This window comes from Thamnophis sirtalis, unplaced genomic scaffold, assembly GCF_051295495.1.
Source record: "Thamnophis sirtalis isolate CommonGarterSnake01/CBP01778 unplaced genomic scaffold, rThaSir2_p1.2 scaffold_5, whole genome shotgun sequence".
Lineage (NCBI taxonomy): Eukaryota > Metazoa > Chordata > Lepidosauria > Squamata > Natricidae > Thamnophis > Thamnophis sirtalis.
Window position 1 is genome coordinate 95,239,261 of NW_028261385.1, and position 19,289 is coordinate 95,258,549.

The window sequence follows — 19,289 nt, forward strand, 5'->3', positions numbered from 1 at the left end:
CGTGACATAGTGTAAGGTGTGCCGTGGGAAAAACACCCGCCGGGTGTTTTTGCCTCGGGACATCTCTGTATCCCGAAAGTTGCTTTCGGGACACAGGGATGCCTCTATTAAGTCCCTGCGGCCCCGCGTTTACTTTAAAAACGCGGGGACCGCCGGGAGGTAGCGCACGCAGGGACGTCACTGACGTCCCATGCGTGCGCCCATAGCGGTGGGTCTGACTGGCTGGCCCCGAAAGCGTCTCCCCAGGGAGCAGCCACCGACCTCTTCCTCACCCGCGGAGTCGCAGGAGGAGGCAGAGCAGAAACGTCCCCACGTCGCGCCACCCCCGCAGGAGACAAGCGGCAGGAGACAAGCTTGCTGCGGGCCGGCGGCGGACAAACGAAGCTGCCGCCGCCCGCCTGCTTGCCCATCTCCGGCCAGTTACAGTGCTCGGCGAGTTGGGTCGTTGGCGCCGTCTCCCGCAGAAAGCAACGGTTCCTGCCCCCGCCCTCCAGAACCTCTTTCCCGCCAGGACTCCGCTCCGAAGCCAAGCGGGAGGCGCCGGGCACCTACCGGGCAGGGCGAGCAACTAGGCTTCGGCGGGTAGAGGGAGCAGACGCCGGCAGCTCTCGGCTGGATGAGCGGCAGGATGACCCGTGCCAGCCGACCTTTTCGTCGGCAGGTCTCCGTGGGGCATCGGGGGAGGCGATTCCTGTCTCCTCGCCCCGCTGGCTCTCTCCTCCACGCCGGCCAACTACCAACCTGAAGAAAGGGAGGGAAGCGGGCTGGGGGGGGGGGGTAGAGGCTGACCACTGGCGGTGTGGGTAGCGGAAGAGAGATCCCCGTTTGGACAAAGGAGGTCCTCACCTTCGCTCTCCAAGACTGCCCCGGGCACCCGCCTGCCCGTCACCAATGCTCCCTTCCCTGGAGGAGGGGAACCCAGAGGCAGCCCGGGCTGCCAGGGGCTTTCTCAGGATGGGACAAAGGTGCCGCTCCCCTTCCCTGATTGGAGTGATCAGCTTCGTGGATGTCACTTTGGCCCTTCCTGCAGCCCCTTCAACCTTCACTGGGCAGGGAAAGATCCTTCCAAGCTGACCAGGCAGGGGACCCTCCCCTCCCCCCCCCACTGCTTGGGTCCTCCTTTCTGTCTTCTAGGGCCTAGAATTACTTTATATATAGTCAATATAGGCACAGAGTTAATTTTTTTTAACATTTTCTAATGGTGGTGTGCCTCGTGATTTTTTTCATGAAAAAAGTGTGCCTTTGCACAAAAAAGTTTGAAAAACACTGGCTAGAGGTGGAGCTCTCACCTCACAATCAGGAAACTTGTGAGTTCGATCCTAGGTAGAAGCAGATATTTCTCTCTCTGGGCACCATGAGAATATATCTGCTGAACAAAACTCCGCATTGGCGACAGGAAGGGCATCCAGCTATTACACACTGCTAGCTCATTCAGTTGCCCAGACTCCACTCCACAAGAGATTATGGGGTCGTTAAAAGATGATGATTATAAGCATTCACACCCTCTTGTAAGTAGGGATGTGGCTATGTTCAGAAAGGACGTTGGTCTTACCTGAACGTCAATTTTCTGATGGGAGGAGGGAATGGTCACACGTGGGTTTTATCACAGCCTGATTGGTCCAAGACTGAGAGGAAATCTATAAATACTGGTGCCTGACCACTCCTAGCCCAGATTCTCGAACACGAACGGTACAACTGAAAAACAAGAAAACAACCACACAACAAACCCCGGGAAAACACCCCCGGGCCCTCCCCTTGGCCCCAACTGACAGAACTCAGGGCGGGTTGTGACCATTCCCTCCTCCCATCAGAAAATAGACGTTCAGGTAAGACCAACGTCCTTTTTCCAGAGTGGGAGGAGGGAATGGTCACACATGGGACATACCCAAGCTAAAGTCCCAGGGAGGGAGAACAGAAACTCTAGGGCCCAAGGGGAGCCTCGGCCGCCACCCCCTCTAGGACCCTACGACCGAAAGACGCGTCCGCAGACGCGAAAGCATCCAGACGATAGTGCCGGATGAATGAAGTTGGAGAGGCCCAGGTAGCCGCCCGGCAGATGTCTTCAAACGGGGCCCTCGTGGCCCACGCTGCCGAGGTCACCGCGCTCCTGGTAGAGTGCGCCGTGACGCCCGATGGAACCAGCCGCCCTGAGGCCACGTAGGCCTCTGAGATGGCCTGATGCAGCCAACGGCCGATGGTAGCCGAGGACACCCTCGAACCCAGAGCTCCAGGTAAGAAGGAGACAAACAAGGCCTCCGACTTGCAGAAATCCTTGGTCCGCTGGAGGTAGATCCGCAGGGCACGGCGGACATCCAGTCGATGCCAAAGCCGCTCCCTGTCATTGGACGGGCCCAGGCAGAAGTCGGGCAGGACGATCTCCTGAGCCCTGTGAAAGGGGGTATTTACTTTGGGAACAAAAGCCAGGTCAAGGCGAAGGACCACTCTGTCCTGGTGAAAATGACAGAGGTCGTCCTTAGAGGACAGGGCGCCCAGCTCGGATATACGCAGGGCGGAAGTGATGGCCACCAGGAAGACCACCTTCAGTGATAAGAAGCGCAAGTGCACCGAGCGGAGAGCTTCAAACGGAGCTCCCGTTAAAGCCTTGAGGACTAGAGGAAGGTCCCACGTGGGGAATCTATGAACGGGGGGAGGCCGGAGATTTGCCGCCCCCTTGAGGAACAGCTTGACCAGGGGAGACTGGGAAAGAGAAGAAGACCTCACCCCCCCCAAGACCGAGGACAGAGCCACCACTTGGCGTCGTAAGGTGTTTTGTGAGAGCCCATCCTCCAGGCCCTTCTGAAGGAAATCCAAGACATTGGGAATGGTGGCTCTGTCGGGAGAGATGCCCCTGGAGGAGCACCAGCGGACGAAGGCCGCCCAGGTGGAGTTATAAATGCGGGTCGTCGAGGAACGCCAGGCCGCCTCGATAGTGCGAATGACCCCGGTAGATAGATGAGCCCCCCCTCAGAAGCCGCCGTTCAAGAGCCACACGGTCAGCTGGAGCCACTGAGGCTCTGGGTGAATCAGGGCCCCCTGCCGTAAGACCACCTCCCCCTGCGGAATCCTCCACGGGGGAGTCACCGACAGCTCAACCAGGTCCGCGAACCAGGGCCTCCTGGGCCAAAACGGGGCCACCAGAATGACCAAGGCCCCTTCCGTCACCACCTTCCTGATGGTCCCCGGGATGAGTGGAATGGGGGGAAAGGCATAGGGAAGGCCCGGGGGCCACCGGCTCCTGAGGGCATCCGTGCCCTCCGCCGAGCTGGATTGGAAACGGGTGAAGAAACGCGGGAGTTGGGTGTTCTCGGGAGACGCAAACAGGTCCACCTGGGGGGACCCGAACCGATGACAGATCTCCCGGAACAGCGATGGGTGGAGTTGCCACTCGCCGTTGTCCAGAGTCGCTCGACTGAGCCAGTCCGCCTGGACATTGGAGAGTCCCGAGATGTGTTCCGCCACCAGAGATTGCAGGGGTTTCTCCGCCCATGACCCCAATCGCAGAGCCTCCAGCCAGAGAGCTCTCGAGTGGGTCCCGCCCTGACGATTGATGTGTGCCTTGGTGGCCACATTGTCTGTCAGGAGGAGAACGTGGCTCCCTTTCACCGAGGAGCGAAAGTGACTCAGGGCCAGACGCGCGGCCTTCAGCTCCAGCCAATTGATGTTGTGGCGGAGGTCCGTGGCCGTCCATCTGCCCTGCGCCATCCGAGAGTCCACCAGGGCCCCCCACCCGAACAGACTCGCGTCCGTGGTGACGGTCACCCTGCTCGGCTCCCAGAACAAACACCCCCGCTGGATGGCCGGGGAGAGCCACCACGCCAGGGATGCACGGACTCCCGCCGAGATGCGGAGAGTCCGAAGGGAATTGCTCATTCGTCCCCTCTGATAGGGGATAAGTTCCCATTGAAGGGGCCGAAGATGGAGCCTGGCCCACAGCACAATCCCTATGCAAGAGACCATCTTGCCTAATAACTGCGACAGAGAGAGGATGGAAACGGAGCTCTTTGTGCGAATGCTCTCTGCCAGACGATGAAGGCTTACCTGCCTCTCCCGAGACAGACGCACCTCCCCCATCTTGGAATCTATGACTGTCCCCAGATGCAGAATGCGAGTGGAAGGAGTGAGATGGCTCTTTTCGAAGTTTACCGAGAACCCCAGGGCCTGGAGGCTCTGAATGGTAAGCTGAAGATCTGAAACGGCCTGAGTCAGGGAGCCCGCCTGGAGCAAGACATCGTCTAAATAACATTGGAGGCGGACCGGGACCGCTCGCAGATGGGCCGCCAGAGCCGCCACGACCTTTGTGAAGGTCCGCGGGGCCAAGGCCAGGCCGAATGGAAGCGCCCTGTACTGGTAATGGTGGGACCCGTGGGAGAACCTCAAGAACCGGCGATGGGCGGGCAGGATGGGAATGTGAAGATAGGCCTCCGTGAGATCCACGGAGGCCAGGAAATCGCCTTTTCTGATGCCCTGAAGTATGGACTTGAGCGATGACATTTTGAACCGCCTGTAGACCAGAAACCTGTTCAGGCGCTTGAGGTCTAGAATTGCTCTCCAACCCCCCGTGCTCTTCGGGACCACGAAAAGATTTGAGTAGTGGCCCAGGCCCCGTTCCCCTGCGGGAACCGCCTCCACCGCTTGGATTTCGAGGAGGTGGGCGATCGCCTGACTCATCAGGCGGCGGCGCTCTCGACTCCGGGACGGAGGGAACGACTGAAAGAGATTTGGAGGAGTGGAGAGAAATTCTAACCTGAGCCCGTAACGAACCGTGGCCCGGACCCAGGCGTCCGATGTGATGTCGTCCCACCGGTTTGCATAAAGAGCGAGGCGGACGCCGATGGGATGACTCGGGTTCGAGTCACTTCCCCCTGCGGAAGGGACGGCCACCTCCCCCACAAAAGGGCCGCCGAGCCTGGCCCTGGAATCGGCTCCTGTCCTGGAAGGGCTGCCCCAAGAACTGCCTGTCCGAAGAGAAAGAAGAGAAGTGCTGGTTATAGCCGTAGCTGGGGGCCCTAAACCGTTGCCTACGGAAGGGACGTGACTTGTTCTCGGCCTTCTTAGCCGTGGAGGGGAGGACCTTCTTTTTGTCCTTATCCTCCACTAGGATGCGAGTAAGGGCCTCCCCGAAGAGATCGGGCCCTTTGAAGGGGGCAGCCGCCAAATCCCACTTCGCCTTGTTGTCCATTTGCCAATGGCGCAACCACAGGAGCCTACGGGAGGTGACCGAGGTGGCCAGGGCGCTAGAAGCAAACTTGACCATATCCAAGGTCGCGTCAGCTGAGAACTGACACGCTGCCAGAATCTTGACCAGATCCTGATGGATCCGGTCTTCCTGTATGGGAATGCGTTCCTGCAGCTTCTTGAGCCACATGACCGTGGCACGATTAAAGTAGGAAGCCGAGGCCGCCGCCTTAATGGCCCACGCTGTGGCGTTGAAGTTCTTCCGCAAAGTAAGCTCTGCGCGCTTATCCTCCGGCTTCATCTTATCTGCCGCATCGCCCGACACCACCGGGGAGGAGGACACCAATGCGGCCACAGGGGTGTCAACCGTCGGGAGCTGAATGGCCTGAGCAAAGGTTTGCTCCACGTTATAATGCCGACGGTCGGTACTGCCTGGAGAAGAAAAATTGGAAGGTTTAGCCCACTGGTCGGTCAGAACCTCTAGGAACAAGGGAGGGGCAGGGATCTCTTCCTTGTTGGTGGCCGTGGCAGAGAACATAACCATGTCGGGATCCCTTGGGGGGGGGGGCACAGAAGGATCCCCAGTTCCGACCCTGGTGGTGTGCCTCGCCTTATCCAAGAGAACTTTAAACAATGCGGGCATAAATAGGACCTTGGAAGAAGGTTCCTCCGAAACAGTGGTATTCTCATCATCTGAGAATCCCATCTCCTGGGGTAACTCCCCCCCCCCAGGAAGGAAGCCTCACTTATCATGGAAGGGGAGGAAGCCCGAAACTGAGCCCTGTTCAGCCCCCCATGCCTAGAGTAAAGGGAGCCTTTGTCCCGCTGGGCAATGCCCCGAGTGATGGCTGCAGAAATAAGCCTTTTAATCCCTTCAGGGAGATTATCCAGATCCTCCACATCCCCATAAGTAGAAGCAGGGCCCTGAGGGGCCAACCTTTGGGGGGAACAGGGGCCTCTGGACGTGCCCTCCAGAGGATCATCTATGGGGGATGGAGAACGCCCCCTCCTGGAGAAGGCCCGCGACCTACCAGGGGAGCTGCCTGAAGAAGCCGGGCTAAAACCCCTAAGGGGTGACCTTTCTGAAATGGGCCTAAGAGGGGACCTGGATCTGTCCCTAGATAAAGGCTTGGAGGACTGGGCCTGCCTTTCTGCCCTGGCAAAGGTCTTTTCCAGCGCCCTATGGCGAGCTGCCTCATCCCTAGAGACAGAACTGGAGGGGCGCCTTGAAGAAAGGGATCTCCGAGGGGGAGGCCCCCCCCTCCTGATCCAAGGCCTCCTCACTCCCAGTTGGGCCTGCCCCTTGCCCCTGGGGAATCTCCGCTCCCTCGTCCATGCCCCACTCACGTGTCCGACGAAAGGAGCAGGAATCGGCCTCCAAAGTCCCACCTGAGACCAGGGCCTGAAGCCTGTGGGGAGACCTAGGCTCAAGGCCTCTCACTAGGCCCGTCGATAAAGGCAAGGCCTCACGCACGTGGCAGCCTCCAAAATGGCCGCCGGAACTCCGTGCGCGGGAGAAAAGGGCTGGAAATAATGCCAGCACCCCAGCCAGGCTTTTCCAGCCGGCGTTGCTTTAAAATGAGCAGGGAGAGTCTCACGGCACACACACACGCTCTCCTCACCCCCGTTCTGTCCCCACGGCAACACAAACAAAGGAGCCTGCAGCGAGGCCCCCTCCGGAGCGATCAGCTGTAAGGCGGGCCGCTCGCTCGATCCTTGAGGCTCTGAAGCCCTTTTATCTTTCCTGCTGCAAAACGGCTGCTTCTAAGCAGCTTGAATGGAGCCCGCACCCCCGCTCACCCGGGAGTCGGACAAGGCTCCTGGCCTGCGGGGGGGAGATTAGTGCCCCACTGGGCCCTCCCCCAGCCGCCCGAGGCAGAGATCTGTCCCTTGGGGCCGCAGCAGATCAATTTAGAATTTAAAAGGATTTAAAGTGCCCAATTAGCCAAATAGAAATCAGATTGAATAGAACTCACCCAAAAGTAGAAAACAAAGTAGAATCCTATCAAACTACTCTACAGCTTGGACCAGACTGAGAGAGAATCTGGGCTAGGAGTGGTCAGACACCAGTATTTATAGATTTCCTCTCAGTCTTGGACCAATCAGGCTGTGATAAAACCCACGTGTGACCATTCCCTCCTCCCACTCTGGAAAATTAAACAATCACATTCAGTACACATTTGATGACACATTTGTCATCAATTAAAGGGATTCTGATCAAGCCCGTATAAAGTTCAGCTGTTCTAACATTTACTCAGTTGTTTCTTACAGTGGAAGTCATAGTCTGCAAAGAGCTTACAGAGCACCAAAGAGACCTCATTGTTAGAAAGTATCAGTCAGGAAAATTGTATAAAAAATGTCCAAGGCATTGGATATACCATGGAACACAATGAAGAGTCATCACCAAGTGGAGAAAATATGGTGCGACAGTAACATGACCAAGAGCTGCATGTCCTTCCAAAATTGATGAGAAAAAGAAAAAATAAAACTGGTCCAAGAGGCCTATAGCTACAAGAACTCCAGGAATTTCTGGCATGTGCTGATTGTGTACTGTGTACACAGATGGCTGCAGAGTCTCACCGCTCCGGCTATCGAAATCAAAAAACAAAAGACTTCAGGTGACCAAGACCCCGGACATGAGAACGGAGGGGTCCTTCCAAGATACCAACGCTCAGGCTTCCCGGGGAGGTAATTATTTGAGGAGGGGGCTGCCTTTGGGTGGCTCCTGGACGGTGTTACCTCCCTCGACGATCTTCTTAAATAGCTGGTCGGCGGCGACGGCGGCTTTACGCGAGCGGCAGTGGTTTTGGCCTCGCCGCCCTGAGAAGCCGCCCCATTGCCCTGGGAGACCCGGTCTTTCATTAAATAACTTTTATTGTTGGCGTGCGGGCTTGTGCCCCGAACAGGGGGTGGGGAATTCTATGGAAGTGCCTGCCTGGACTAGAGAACTAGCTCTCTCCCCTCACTACAATCCTGCAGCTCTGCAATGCAGCCCAGCTGATTTCCCCTTTTCCCCTTTGGCACGGCATTTATCTTACATCTTGCCATTGCCTCCGTCGGCTTCCACCTATTGTTTAACTGCCGGGGCTGTGACCCCAGGACTTCAACAACGGGTTCCTCGCTGTGCTGGCTGTGTTGGTTATTGTTTGCTGCTGTTGCCATCTCAAGAGAGCCACGTCCGACAGAACTATTTACTGAACTCTTCTACATTGGACGCCATTGCTCTGGAAAGGCAAGGTACCTGGAGCTTAGACTTCCTCCAGTGGCCACTACTGGTACTTTTCTTCATCTTTGGGCTGGTTTACTATTTCAGACTCCCCCCTGTGGCCATTACTGGTACTTTTTTCATCTTTTTAAACATCTACCCACCCTTTCTGCAATTACATCCTCTGGGCTTCCACACGCGCGAACAAACTGTATCTGCCCGACCAACATTACTTTTCGCCACCCCAGGGAAACCATCTCAGTCACCTAGACTTTGCCTTCCCCAACATCGTTGGCAAACCGGACTAAACATCGTTGGCGGTCTTTTTAACCGCCTAGACTCTTGGGACCTTTCCAACTGCATAAGAAGGGAAGAAATGCCATCTTCCCCTTCTGTATATTTTTTGTATGACCTTTTGTAACATCTTCGCACGCTACGCAAATTTTTAAACGGTATGGTGAGTGTATGGGACTTGTATGTGTGAATTGAATGATCCCACTTTTATTGTTATTATCGTTGTATTTTTGTGTTTTAATTATCATGTGGGGATTGTTTGTGTGAGCGCCCGAGTATGTCTGATTCGGAGGACCTGCCGGGGAATGCGGGGGTCACCGGGGTGGTTGGGGGGACCACGGCCACGGGAGTGGGTCGGAGCATTGCAGTCGTTATAGGGAGGGGCAGATATGGCGGGGACTTTAGGGCTGGCCATTACCGGGGAAGGAGGGTTCGCTACATCACAGAGATCCCTCCTTCTGGCCCTATGAGTCCCACTCCGAGGCCAGATGGCGCAAGTAATCAGGACCCTGGTCTCAGGCTGTTGTCGCTAAATGCCAGGTCTGTTGTTCACAAGGCTCCCCTCGTCCGGGACTTAATTTTAGACGAGAGGGCAGATCTGGCATGTATTACTGAAACCTGGCTGGGCACGGAGGGAGGAGTCCCCCTCGTAGAGATGTACCCAGACGGATTTCAGGTGCTTCATCAGCCGAGAGCCCAGGGAAGGGGTGGCGGTGTGGCTATCGTTATCCGGGAGTCGTTAGCACCTCGTAGGATCCCTGCTCCGGAGCTTGTCGGGTGTGAGTCCCTGCTGGTGAAGTTGGACCTCAAGGGTCAAGTGGGTCTGCTGCTAACGTACCTGCCTCCCAACAGCGTTGCAGCAGCCCTCCCCTCGCTCCTCGAGTCAGTAGCCGAGCTGGCAATTGAGTTCCCCAGGCTTATGGTCCTGGGGGAATTTCAATTTGCCTTCGCTCGGTGAACACTCTGATGGGGCGCAGGAGTTCATGGCTTCCATGACAGCCATGGGCTTGACCCAGGTAATTCGGGGCCCAACCCATTCAGCGGGTCACATGCTCGACCTCGTATTCCTCTCGGAGCAGTGGCACTACGGCCCCTCCGGGTCGGCGGATCCCGGAGGCCTCCTTGGTTCACCGAGGAGCTCTGGGAGAAGAAGCGCCGGAGGAGACGCCTAGAGCACCTGTGGAGGTCCGATAAGTCCGAATCGAACCGAGCACTTTTAACAACTTGCACCAAGGAATATATCAGGGCATTGAGGACAGCAAAAAGAACGTATATTGCCACCTTGGTTGCGTCCGCTGAGTCCCGCCCAGCCGCCCTGTTTAGGATAACCCGCTCCCTCCTAAATAGGAGGGATACGGGGGACCCCCTGCAGGGTAAGGCTGAGGATTATGTCCAGTTCTTAGCGGACAAAGTTGCTCGGTTTCGGTCGGACTTGGACTCCACCTTTGCAGATCCAGCCGAGACACAGGGGGATAACTTGGCAGACCATCTCTGGGTTGAGTTTCAGGATGTTGCCCCTGGGGATGTGGACAAGGCCATACAAGCTGTGAGTGCCTCCACCTGTGTACTGGACCCGTGTCCCTCCTGGCTGGTTGCCAACAGCAGTGAGGTGACACGAGGCTGGATCCAGGCGGTCGTTACTGCCTCCCTTCAGGAGGGGCACTTCCCCGCCGCACTTAAAGCGGCGGTGGTGAGACCCCTCCTGAAGAAACCATCCTTGGATCCAGCCATTTTCAACAATTACCGTCCAGTCTCCAACCTCCCCTTTGTTGGGAAGGTTGTTGAGAAGGTGGTGGCCTTCCAGCTCCAACGGTCCTTGGAGGAAGCTAGTTACCTTGACCCCTTCCAGTCCGGCTTCAGACCTGGTTACAGCACAGAAACCGCTTTGGTCGCATTGACCGATGATCTCTGGAGAGCCAGGGATGGAGGCCATGCGTCCATCCTGGTTCTCCTTGACCTCTCAGCGGCTTTTGATACCATCGACCATGGTATCCTTCTGCGACGACTGCGGGAGGTGGGGGTGGGAGGCACTGTTTTGCAGTGGTTCTCCTCCTACCTCTCGGACAGGTCGCAGTCGGTGTTGGTTGGGGGGCAGAGATCGTCCCCTAGGCCCCTAACATATGGGGTGCCGCAGGGTTCGGTCTTATCCCCCCTACTATTTAACATCTACATGAAACCGCTGGGCAAGATCATTTGGAGGCACGGGATAAAATACCACCAATACGCGGACGACACTCAGTTGTATCTGTCCGCCCCGTGCCAACTCAATGAAGCGGTGGACGTGATGAACCGGGGTCTTGAGGCCGTTAAGAACTGGATGAGAGCTAACAAACTGGTACTCAACCCGGACAAGACCGAGTAGCTGTTGTGTTTCCCTCCCAATAATTTGGCCAGTGTTCCATCGCTCAGGCTGGGGGGGTCAAATTTTATACCCCTCAGATAGGGTTCACAACTTGGGAATCCTCCTGGACCCACAGCTGACCTTTGACCATCACCTGTCAGCTGTGACCAGGGGGGCATTTGCCCAGGTTCGCCTGGTGCGCCAGTTACGACCCTACCTGAATTGGGAGGCCCTCACAACAGTCACTCGAGCCCTTGTGGCCTCTAGGCTGGAATACTGCAATGTGCTCTACATGGGGCTGCCCTTGAAGAGCATCCGGCGACTTCAGCTAGTCCAGAATGTGGCCGCGCGAGTGATTGTGGACGCACCGCGGTTCGCCAACATAACACCTATCCTCCGCGAGCTGCGCTGGCTACCTGTTGATCTCCGGGTGCGCTTCAAGGTGCTACTTACCACCCATAAAGCCCTCCATGGTAGTGGATCTGAGTACTTGAGAGACCGCCTCCTGCCAATTACCTCCCTTCGACCTATTAGATCGCACAGATTAGGCCTCCTCCGAGTTCCATCCGCCAGTCAGTGCCGACTGGCGACTACACGGAGGAGAGCCTTTTCAGTAGTAGCTCCGACCCTTTGGAACGATCTCCCCGTGGAGATTCGCACCCTCACCACCGTCCAGACCTTCCGCACAGCCCTTAAGATCTGGCTATCCCGTCAGGCCTGGGGATAAAGATTTTAATCCACCCCACCCGAATGTTGAATGGAAGTTGTGTTTTATTGTTTATTTTTTTATTCACGTACTGTCTTATGTTTTTGTCTTGCACACCCCCTCCCATGAATTGTAAGCCGCCCTAAGTCCCCTCAGGGAAAAGGGCGGCCTATAAATAATAAATAAAATCAAAAAAATCAAAATCAAATCAAGCTCTCATATTCTTCATATGTCTGAACTATGAACTACGTTGACAAGACAATAGCTTTTTCTCACAAAGAAAAGCATATCTACTCAGGTCAGACAAAAGGATGTGAGAAAATGTTTTATGGCCTGATGGGACCAAGGCAATATTCCCTCTAAGCTGCGCGACCGCGTGGCCGCACACATGGCAAAACACCGCGCAGCAGTTTCCAACTGCCACGCAGTGGTTTTTGTGAGATGTCAGTTCTAAGTCCACAAGGCAGAAAGTAAGTAGTTCAGAGAAGGGGTGTGGTGGTTGGGAGAAGGCATGGGACGGGCTCCCAGCAGCGGCTGCTCAGATTTGCCAGGGAGGGAGGGAGGGAGAGAGAGAGAGAGAGAGAGAGAGAGAGAGAGAGAGAGAGAAAGAGAGAGAGAAAGAGTATCCCTCCTTCCTTCAGCCCAACACTCTCGCTGGCATCCCGGCCAGATGAGAGGGACTGCAGAGGGTCTCGAGTCTAGGGCAGCGAGTCATTCAATGGGAAAGTCTCTTGGAAGGAATGACCCGGATTGGCACCCGCTTCATCTCTCCTGCTTCGTCTCTCCTGTCTCTTTGCTTCTCCGTTCGGTCTTTGGGCGGCAGATCGAAAGCGGAAGCCAATCCGGGTCATTCCTTCCAAGAGGCAACTTTTCCATTGAATGACTCGCTGCCCTAGACTCTAGGAGACCCTCTGCAGTCCCTCTCATCTGGCCTGGATGCCGAGAGAGAGAGAGAGAGAGAGAGAGAGAGAGAGAGAGAGAGAGAGAGAGAGAGAGAGAGGGAGGGAGGGAGGGAGGGAGGGAGGGAGGGAGGGAGGGAGGGAGAGGGAGGGAGGGAGGGAGAGAGAGAGAGGGTTAGTTAGTTGGTGGGCAAACTTAGCACTTTGTTAAGTTTGTTTCTCTGTGTGTTGTGCATATATACATGTCTCCATGGGTGCAATTGCGCAAGCATTTTTTTTCCTCTTTAAAAGAATTTTTGGATTTCTCCTCACCAAACCTTTAAGACTGAAAGAGTTAGAGTTGAAATATAAAGAGATTGTCAATTGCTATACTGTTAGATTGGTAGGCAATTATGGACTATCTTGATTATATCCTCCTTAGAAAGAATATGCTACCGTATGGTTGAGAAAAAGACCAAACTTCATTCCATGGAAACCAAACAAAGTTCATATGGAGGGTTTCTTTCTACGATGGGCTTCTTGGGTCAACAGTGAATATCAGTTATCAAAAATGTAGGTAAAAAGTTAAGCAGGCAATAGGCAATTACAAAAAGGGAAGCCAACTTTCTGAATTCTGTTTCTTTGACTTAAGTGACTTATAAATAGTAGACTAATGTTCTGAAAACGTGACCTAAATTTCTATATATTTTAAATAGCTCTAAAGCTATGCTGAAGAAGTTGTTCTCAAGGTATTGTGATAAATTCAATAAAAAGAAGAAAATTCTTGATGAACTTAAGGAAGAATGAGAGTATTGGATAGTAAATGGACAAATAAAATTACCAATCAAAGAGAATATTTGCACCTCAGGATTGACATGAGATGTTCTCTCTTCCTCTTTCCTCTTCCTCTTTCCTCTTCCTCTCTTCTCTCTCTGTCTCTCTCATCCTCTTTCTCTTTGTCTCTCTTCTCTTTCTCTATTTCTTTTCCATTCTTCTGTCACTTTCTCTCTCCTTCTCCCTTCTCTCTCCTCTTTGTCTTTTTCTGTCTCATCCTTTCTCTTTGTCTCTCTTTCTCTCTCCTTCTTTCCCACTCTTCTGTCACTTTCTCTCTCCTTCTCTGTCTCTTTCTGTCCCTCTTCCCTCTTTTTTCTTCCTCTCTTCCTCTCTCCTACTCTTTTATCACTTTCTCTCTACCGCCCAACCTGTCCCCATACTTATCTTCGACTGATCATGTTTGCAATAATTTACTTTTGTTTCTAAATAGGCACAGTTCCCTTACCGGATCCCTTGCTCACTCAAAGACACACACACACTCATGCACAAAACCATTTTTCTCCATTCCAATTCAGATCCTATAAATCAATTGCTCTGTGAAACATCTGTGAAAAAAATTCAGGTGCTCAGACATGAAAATGCCACTCAAACACTATACTTTTCCGCACACACTGAAAAAAAATTAGAGGGAACATTGGACCAAGGTTGAACTTTTTGGCCATAATTCCAAAAAGTATGTTTGGCATAGAAACTACACATCACCAAAAATACATCATACCCACAGTGAAGCATAATGTTTGGGGGGGGGGCTGCTTTTCTTCAGCTGGAAATGGGGCTTTAGTCAAAGTGGAGGGAATTATGAACAGTTCCAAATATCAGTGAATTTTGGTACAAAATGTTAACGCTTCTGCTGAAATGCAGGCCTCTGCTAAATGCTGAGTATAAAGAGGATTCACCTGTCAATATAACAACAATCCAAAGCATATCTCCAAATCAAGAAAAGAATAGGTTTACCCGAAGAAGTCCAAAGTTTTGGAATGGCCCAGTATAGCCTGGACCTGACTCCAATTGAAAATCTGGAGTGGGGTGACTGAAGAAGGCTGTGCACAGGAGATGCCCTTCACAATCTGACAGATTTGGAGTGCTTTTTCAAGAAAAAGTAAACAAAGATTCCCAAGACAAGATGTATTACCATGTTGATAGGCACTTATCCTAAGACTGAATGCTGTCATAAAATCAAAAGGTGCTTCAATAAAGTAGTACTTTAAAGATAGGCACACTTAGGGTATGTAACCATGCTATTGTGCATTTTATTATGTTTCCCCCTAAAAGATTTCAGTTTGTTTTTTAACTGAATTATACAGCTTATATGTTATACTACAGAATTCTGAAAGTGATTTATCTTGGTCTGATTTTCTTTACATCTCTAAGACCTGACATTTTAACAAGGGTGTGTAGACTTTCTATATCCCCTGCATACTGTACCCGCTATGATGGATAAATGGATAGGGTAGAAGGAACTACTAGAGACATTTCTCATCCCAGGGCCCAAGTTACTATTCCCATTCTTGTCAATAAATAACACCATGTAGACTGTGGTGAAACTCATGAAATGATTATTTTAACTCTTAAGGTTTGCAATGGAAAATGTAAACTTGAAAAAAAAATAAGTTTTTTTTTATTAATTTAGAGTAAAGGATATTTCCACATAGCATTAAGAATAAGATTAGGTATTGCATTTGCCAGAGGAACCTATGGCAAATGTAATACCTAAACTTATTCTTAATGATATCTGGAAATATCCTCTACTCTAAACTAATAAAAAAACTCTGTTATTTCTTTTTCAGATGGTAGTTAAAACAGTTCCAGGGTTACTTTCTAATAAAGCAACACCAATTATATTCTTCACTGTGCTGGCCATTACATATGGTCTTTGTTGTGGCCCAGCAGGATCCGGTTGAGCTGCTGATGGACTCAGATAGCGAGGAATCATATGAGTCTGCCAGGGAAGATGTGGAGGACCCTGGGCAGTGTTCAGACTCAGAGCAGGGACCAGAGGCTGGTTAGCCACCAGAAGGCGCCGGAGGCATGGAGCAGTTGGGAGGACTCAAGGCAGTTTGTTCCTGATGCCAGACAAAGAAGGGCGGAGAAACGGAAGCAGCAGCTGTGGAGGCAGACTCATAAGAGATAATCAAGCCCAGGTGGTTGTGGCTTGGCCCCTCCCAAGAGAGAATATAAGTAAGAAATTGGGAGGGGTCCTTTTGCAGGACACAACCGTTCATAACAGTCTTGAGGAACTCTTATCTGGTTTTTTTTGTATTTCCATTCTGTTTGGTTTGGGTTGCTGCCAACGCTTCTTCCATGAGAGTGTTGTCTGGGTTTTCAGCCAATGGAGTTGTAATTCCTGTGATTAAAGAGTGGCAAATAGCCAAGCCTGTGTCTGCGTTAATCACAGGCCGGAGTGGGGGTCAGAACAGGTCTTTAAGCTAACATTGGAACAATTATCCCTTTCATTACTTTATTGCCAGGATCACATGATAAAGGAAGCATGCGAGTGGAGGCTTTTTCTGATTATTTCAATTATCATAAACAATAGCAAAATGGTTTTGCAGCAAAAAAAAAGTGTTAAACTTATGAAGAAAGTATGTACAGTATGTAGTCTGAGGAGACAGAATACCTTCATTTACTTACCAAGTGAGCCCAAAACAACAACAATTGTTAAGATCCAGACAAGTACTCTTGAAATATATCTGATTATCACCATCAAAATCATGGAAAGCACTGCAGAGAAACAAAATAGAATAGACAGGATAATTACTCCAACCACAAATAGCCAAAAATAATGGCTGCCATAATACAATTTAAAATTAGTTTTAAAAAATCACATTTACCTTCAACTCTTCTGTACAACAATGTGCAGATTAAGCTACTCTATTCAGCTTCCCAGATATAAATTAAATAAAACAAGTCTAAATGCAGATGAAGTACCAATGTTTATATATACATACCGATAATAAATAAAGAGATGCAGGCACATGACAAAAGATTAAATGACATGAAAGAACAGGACATTTATTATCATGAGTTGCAAAAGCATCATACAACTCATGGTGAGCAAAACCCAAAACGTCGCATGCAGACACACATGCTTAACATCATGTCAAGGATGAATAAGGATGTAAAAACTGTGAGAAGAACCATGCTTTATGCTTCAATTTGATCAGGGTGATTCATTTAGCTAACTCTTACATATCTAGTGCTTTGTTTGGAATGTGAAAATCCTGCCTTTTTACTACATTGTTTGTGGTACTTTGTTTCATACTGAAACATATCTAAAATGCCAACAAATAGGGCGACTTAGAAGAGCAAGAAAAGCTGCGACTCCTTTTGGACTGCATGTATCAGTTAGTAGGATACTACTTTTAATGTAATTAACTTTAGAAGTAATGAATTATATTAAATTATGTATGAATGTGTGTCCAAGTGCACATAAATACATAAACATAAATTGCAGCATAATGAATATGTAATATTTAGCAAGTATCAGCAAACTGAGAAATGCATGGGTGCTGTTTCCGAAATATGATCTTTAATATACTTAACAAGCACTGATACCGTGAAGATTAAGTTATACAATTTTGCTCATTTGCTAACTTTAGTTGAGATTATCAATATTCATCAAGTTTCAGGATATTCATTTCCCATTGACTGTGACATAAATATGCAGAGAGGTAAAGGCTTTTAAGTGATTAAAAAGTTTTTTCAATCCATTATGTTGATGAAATAAATGTAATTATTGTACTACTACGTTTTATCATCATCTCAAAATGAATGGCTTTAGATAGTTATGAATTCTCAGTCATTGCAAATAACCCTAAATCTTATTATCAACTGGTATGTGCGTGTACAGTGTGTATTATAAGGAATATTTAATGAATATTTTTCATTCAGAGCTATTCGCTCAATGTAAGACCATACTAAGGACAGTTCTCTTATTATCATCATATTTACTTAACAATCAAGTCTATACAGAGCTAAGAATTTTTAATTAGGGCTGCACACTTTAAACTATGTGATTGAAAGATCAGCTAATTAGTTCAACAATACTATACACACTAATTCTAATTAAAACTATACCAAATCTTTGCCCTTGAACATTAGAAATAAAATATGAACTTTAAGGAAATGTAATGTTTTATAAATGTGTGAATTCTTTCTATTTCAATGTGTGACTGTTGTCCATAAAAGAAACAAAATAATGTCAATATAGACAAATAAGCTTGTACTGCTTTCATTATGGAGTCCTTATTGAACTATAATCATGCCAGAATGAGCAGACAGAGAATATTCAGGCTTGGATGCAATCTATTATGTATTCTTATCTGCATTTGGTCAATTCTTTCAGTTTGTTTCATTACAACAACTTTGTTTGGATCTTTGTTTTTTCCTGCAAAGAGGCCAATTTGGCACATGTGAAAAATGTCCATGGATATGTTGCTTCCTTCCACCTATTCATTCTTATCGAAATTCATAAATTAAATTCATTTTAAGTGAAAGGATACTTTAACTGGAAAACAATAACATACTTGCCTGTTTATTTATTTACTATATGGTTAGTTGAGTTATGCTATATAAAAGCCAGTGTTTCTTTTCTAACAGTGAATGGTACTTCTTATAAATAAATAAAAAAGTCAAGTTCCTTCTATTGCACACAATAGTATTTGGGCATTTGCATTAAAGTTGTGGTAATCCTGATATTTATTTTAGGGTAAAGGATTAATCTTTTATTTTGTTTTTAATATACCTATAGCTGCTATTTATTTGATCAGTTTACAGCAATTTATCTATGGTTCTTTATCGCTAAGCAAAGCTATATAGCTACATAGCTGTATATAGCTATATATATTTACATAGTCAGATTTCTTTAACTACCATAATGGAAATGCAACATTTGTGTCTTCAAATAATTAAGCTTTCATCAGTTAAAATCCCCACACTACTTAAATATAAGGAGATTCAATGCAAATGTTTTAAAAAGCATTTAAGTCAGAAACTGGATAAGAAACATTTTTTGGAATAGTTTCCTATTCTGTAAGAGTTAATAATGAGCATGCGTCGTTTTCATATTGTGGGGATAGAAGTTATTCAATACTACAGAAATAGCTAAGAATGAGAAAAAAATTACCTAGTGATAACAAGCAAAGTCCCAATATAATCTCTTTGCAGGTCATTACTCCACTAATCAGCCTGTGCAAGATACTACTGTCACTGACAAAGGTGATCAGGGCTTCTGCAAACTTGGTATAGCAGGAAATGTTCACAGGAGCACAGCGATGGAAGAATGGAATAGGTGCACTGGTGATACAAGAAAAAAAATCAGAAAAAAAATTACTCCTATGTAATATAAATGCCACATCAACACACAAATGGAAGGTGAATTGATGCAGTACACTCCACCCTCATAAATACTGTAAACCACAAGCTGTGAGATAAAATAAAAGTGCTGCTATAAATGAAAATGACTGTAATGGGTCATGAAGTAATTTTTAAAAAAATCACAGAGAGGGTGGAGTGCACATACTGATATTCCCAAAGCATCATCATAACACAAAAAAAAGAAAAATCAATCAATCTAAAATAGTAGTAAAAGCCCACTACTACTGAGTCTTAAAAAAGATATTCTATCATTTAATGTAAGAGAGAAATGTTGATTTCTAGAATTCTCATTACCACTTCAACTCCCTTCAGAAAAGTAAATATTTTGTAGCAGAAGAAAGTACCCAAGAACATCTCTGCCAGAACACACACATGGGGGTGGGGGGTGGGGGGTGAGAAGGGACAGAAAGATGCATTTTATGGAGGTACTACACACTTATCTTATCTCAAAATTTATTCTAGTTTTTGAATATTACAACA

General features: G+C 49.2%; 1 protein-coding gene across 2 annotated transcripts in view; it reads right to left on the reverse strand.

The window, feature by feature from the left end:
- Positions 1-19,289, reverse strand: part of SLC44A1 (solute carrier family 44 member 1) — a 117,392-nt gene that overhangs the window by 29,269 nt on the left and 68,834 nt on the right. For both annotated transcript variants that reach the window (XM_087716221.1, XM_087716220.1), the window contains exons 6-7: positions 18,559-18,728; positions 16,065-16,154 (exon numbers count right to left, since the gene is read on the reverse strand). In XM_087716221.1, coding sequence (XP_087572347.1) covers positions 16,065-16,154; positions 18,559-18,728 — 260 coding nt within the window. The remainder of the gene's footprint in view (positions 1-16,064; positions 16,155-18,558; positions 18,729-19,289) is intronic.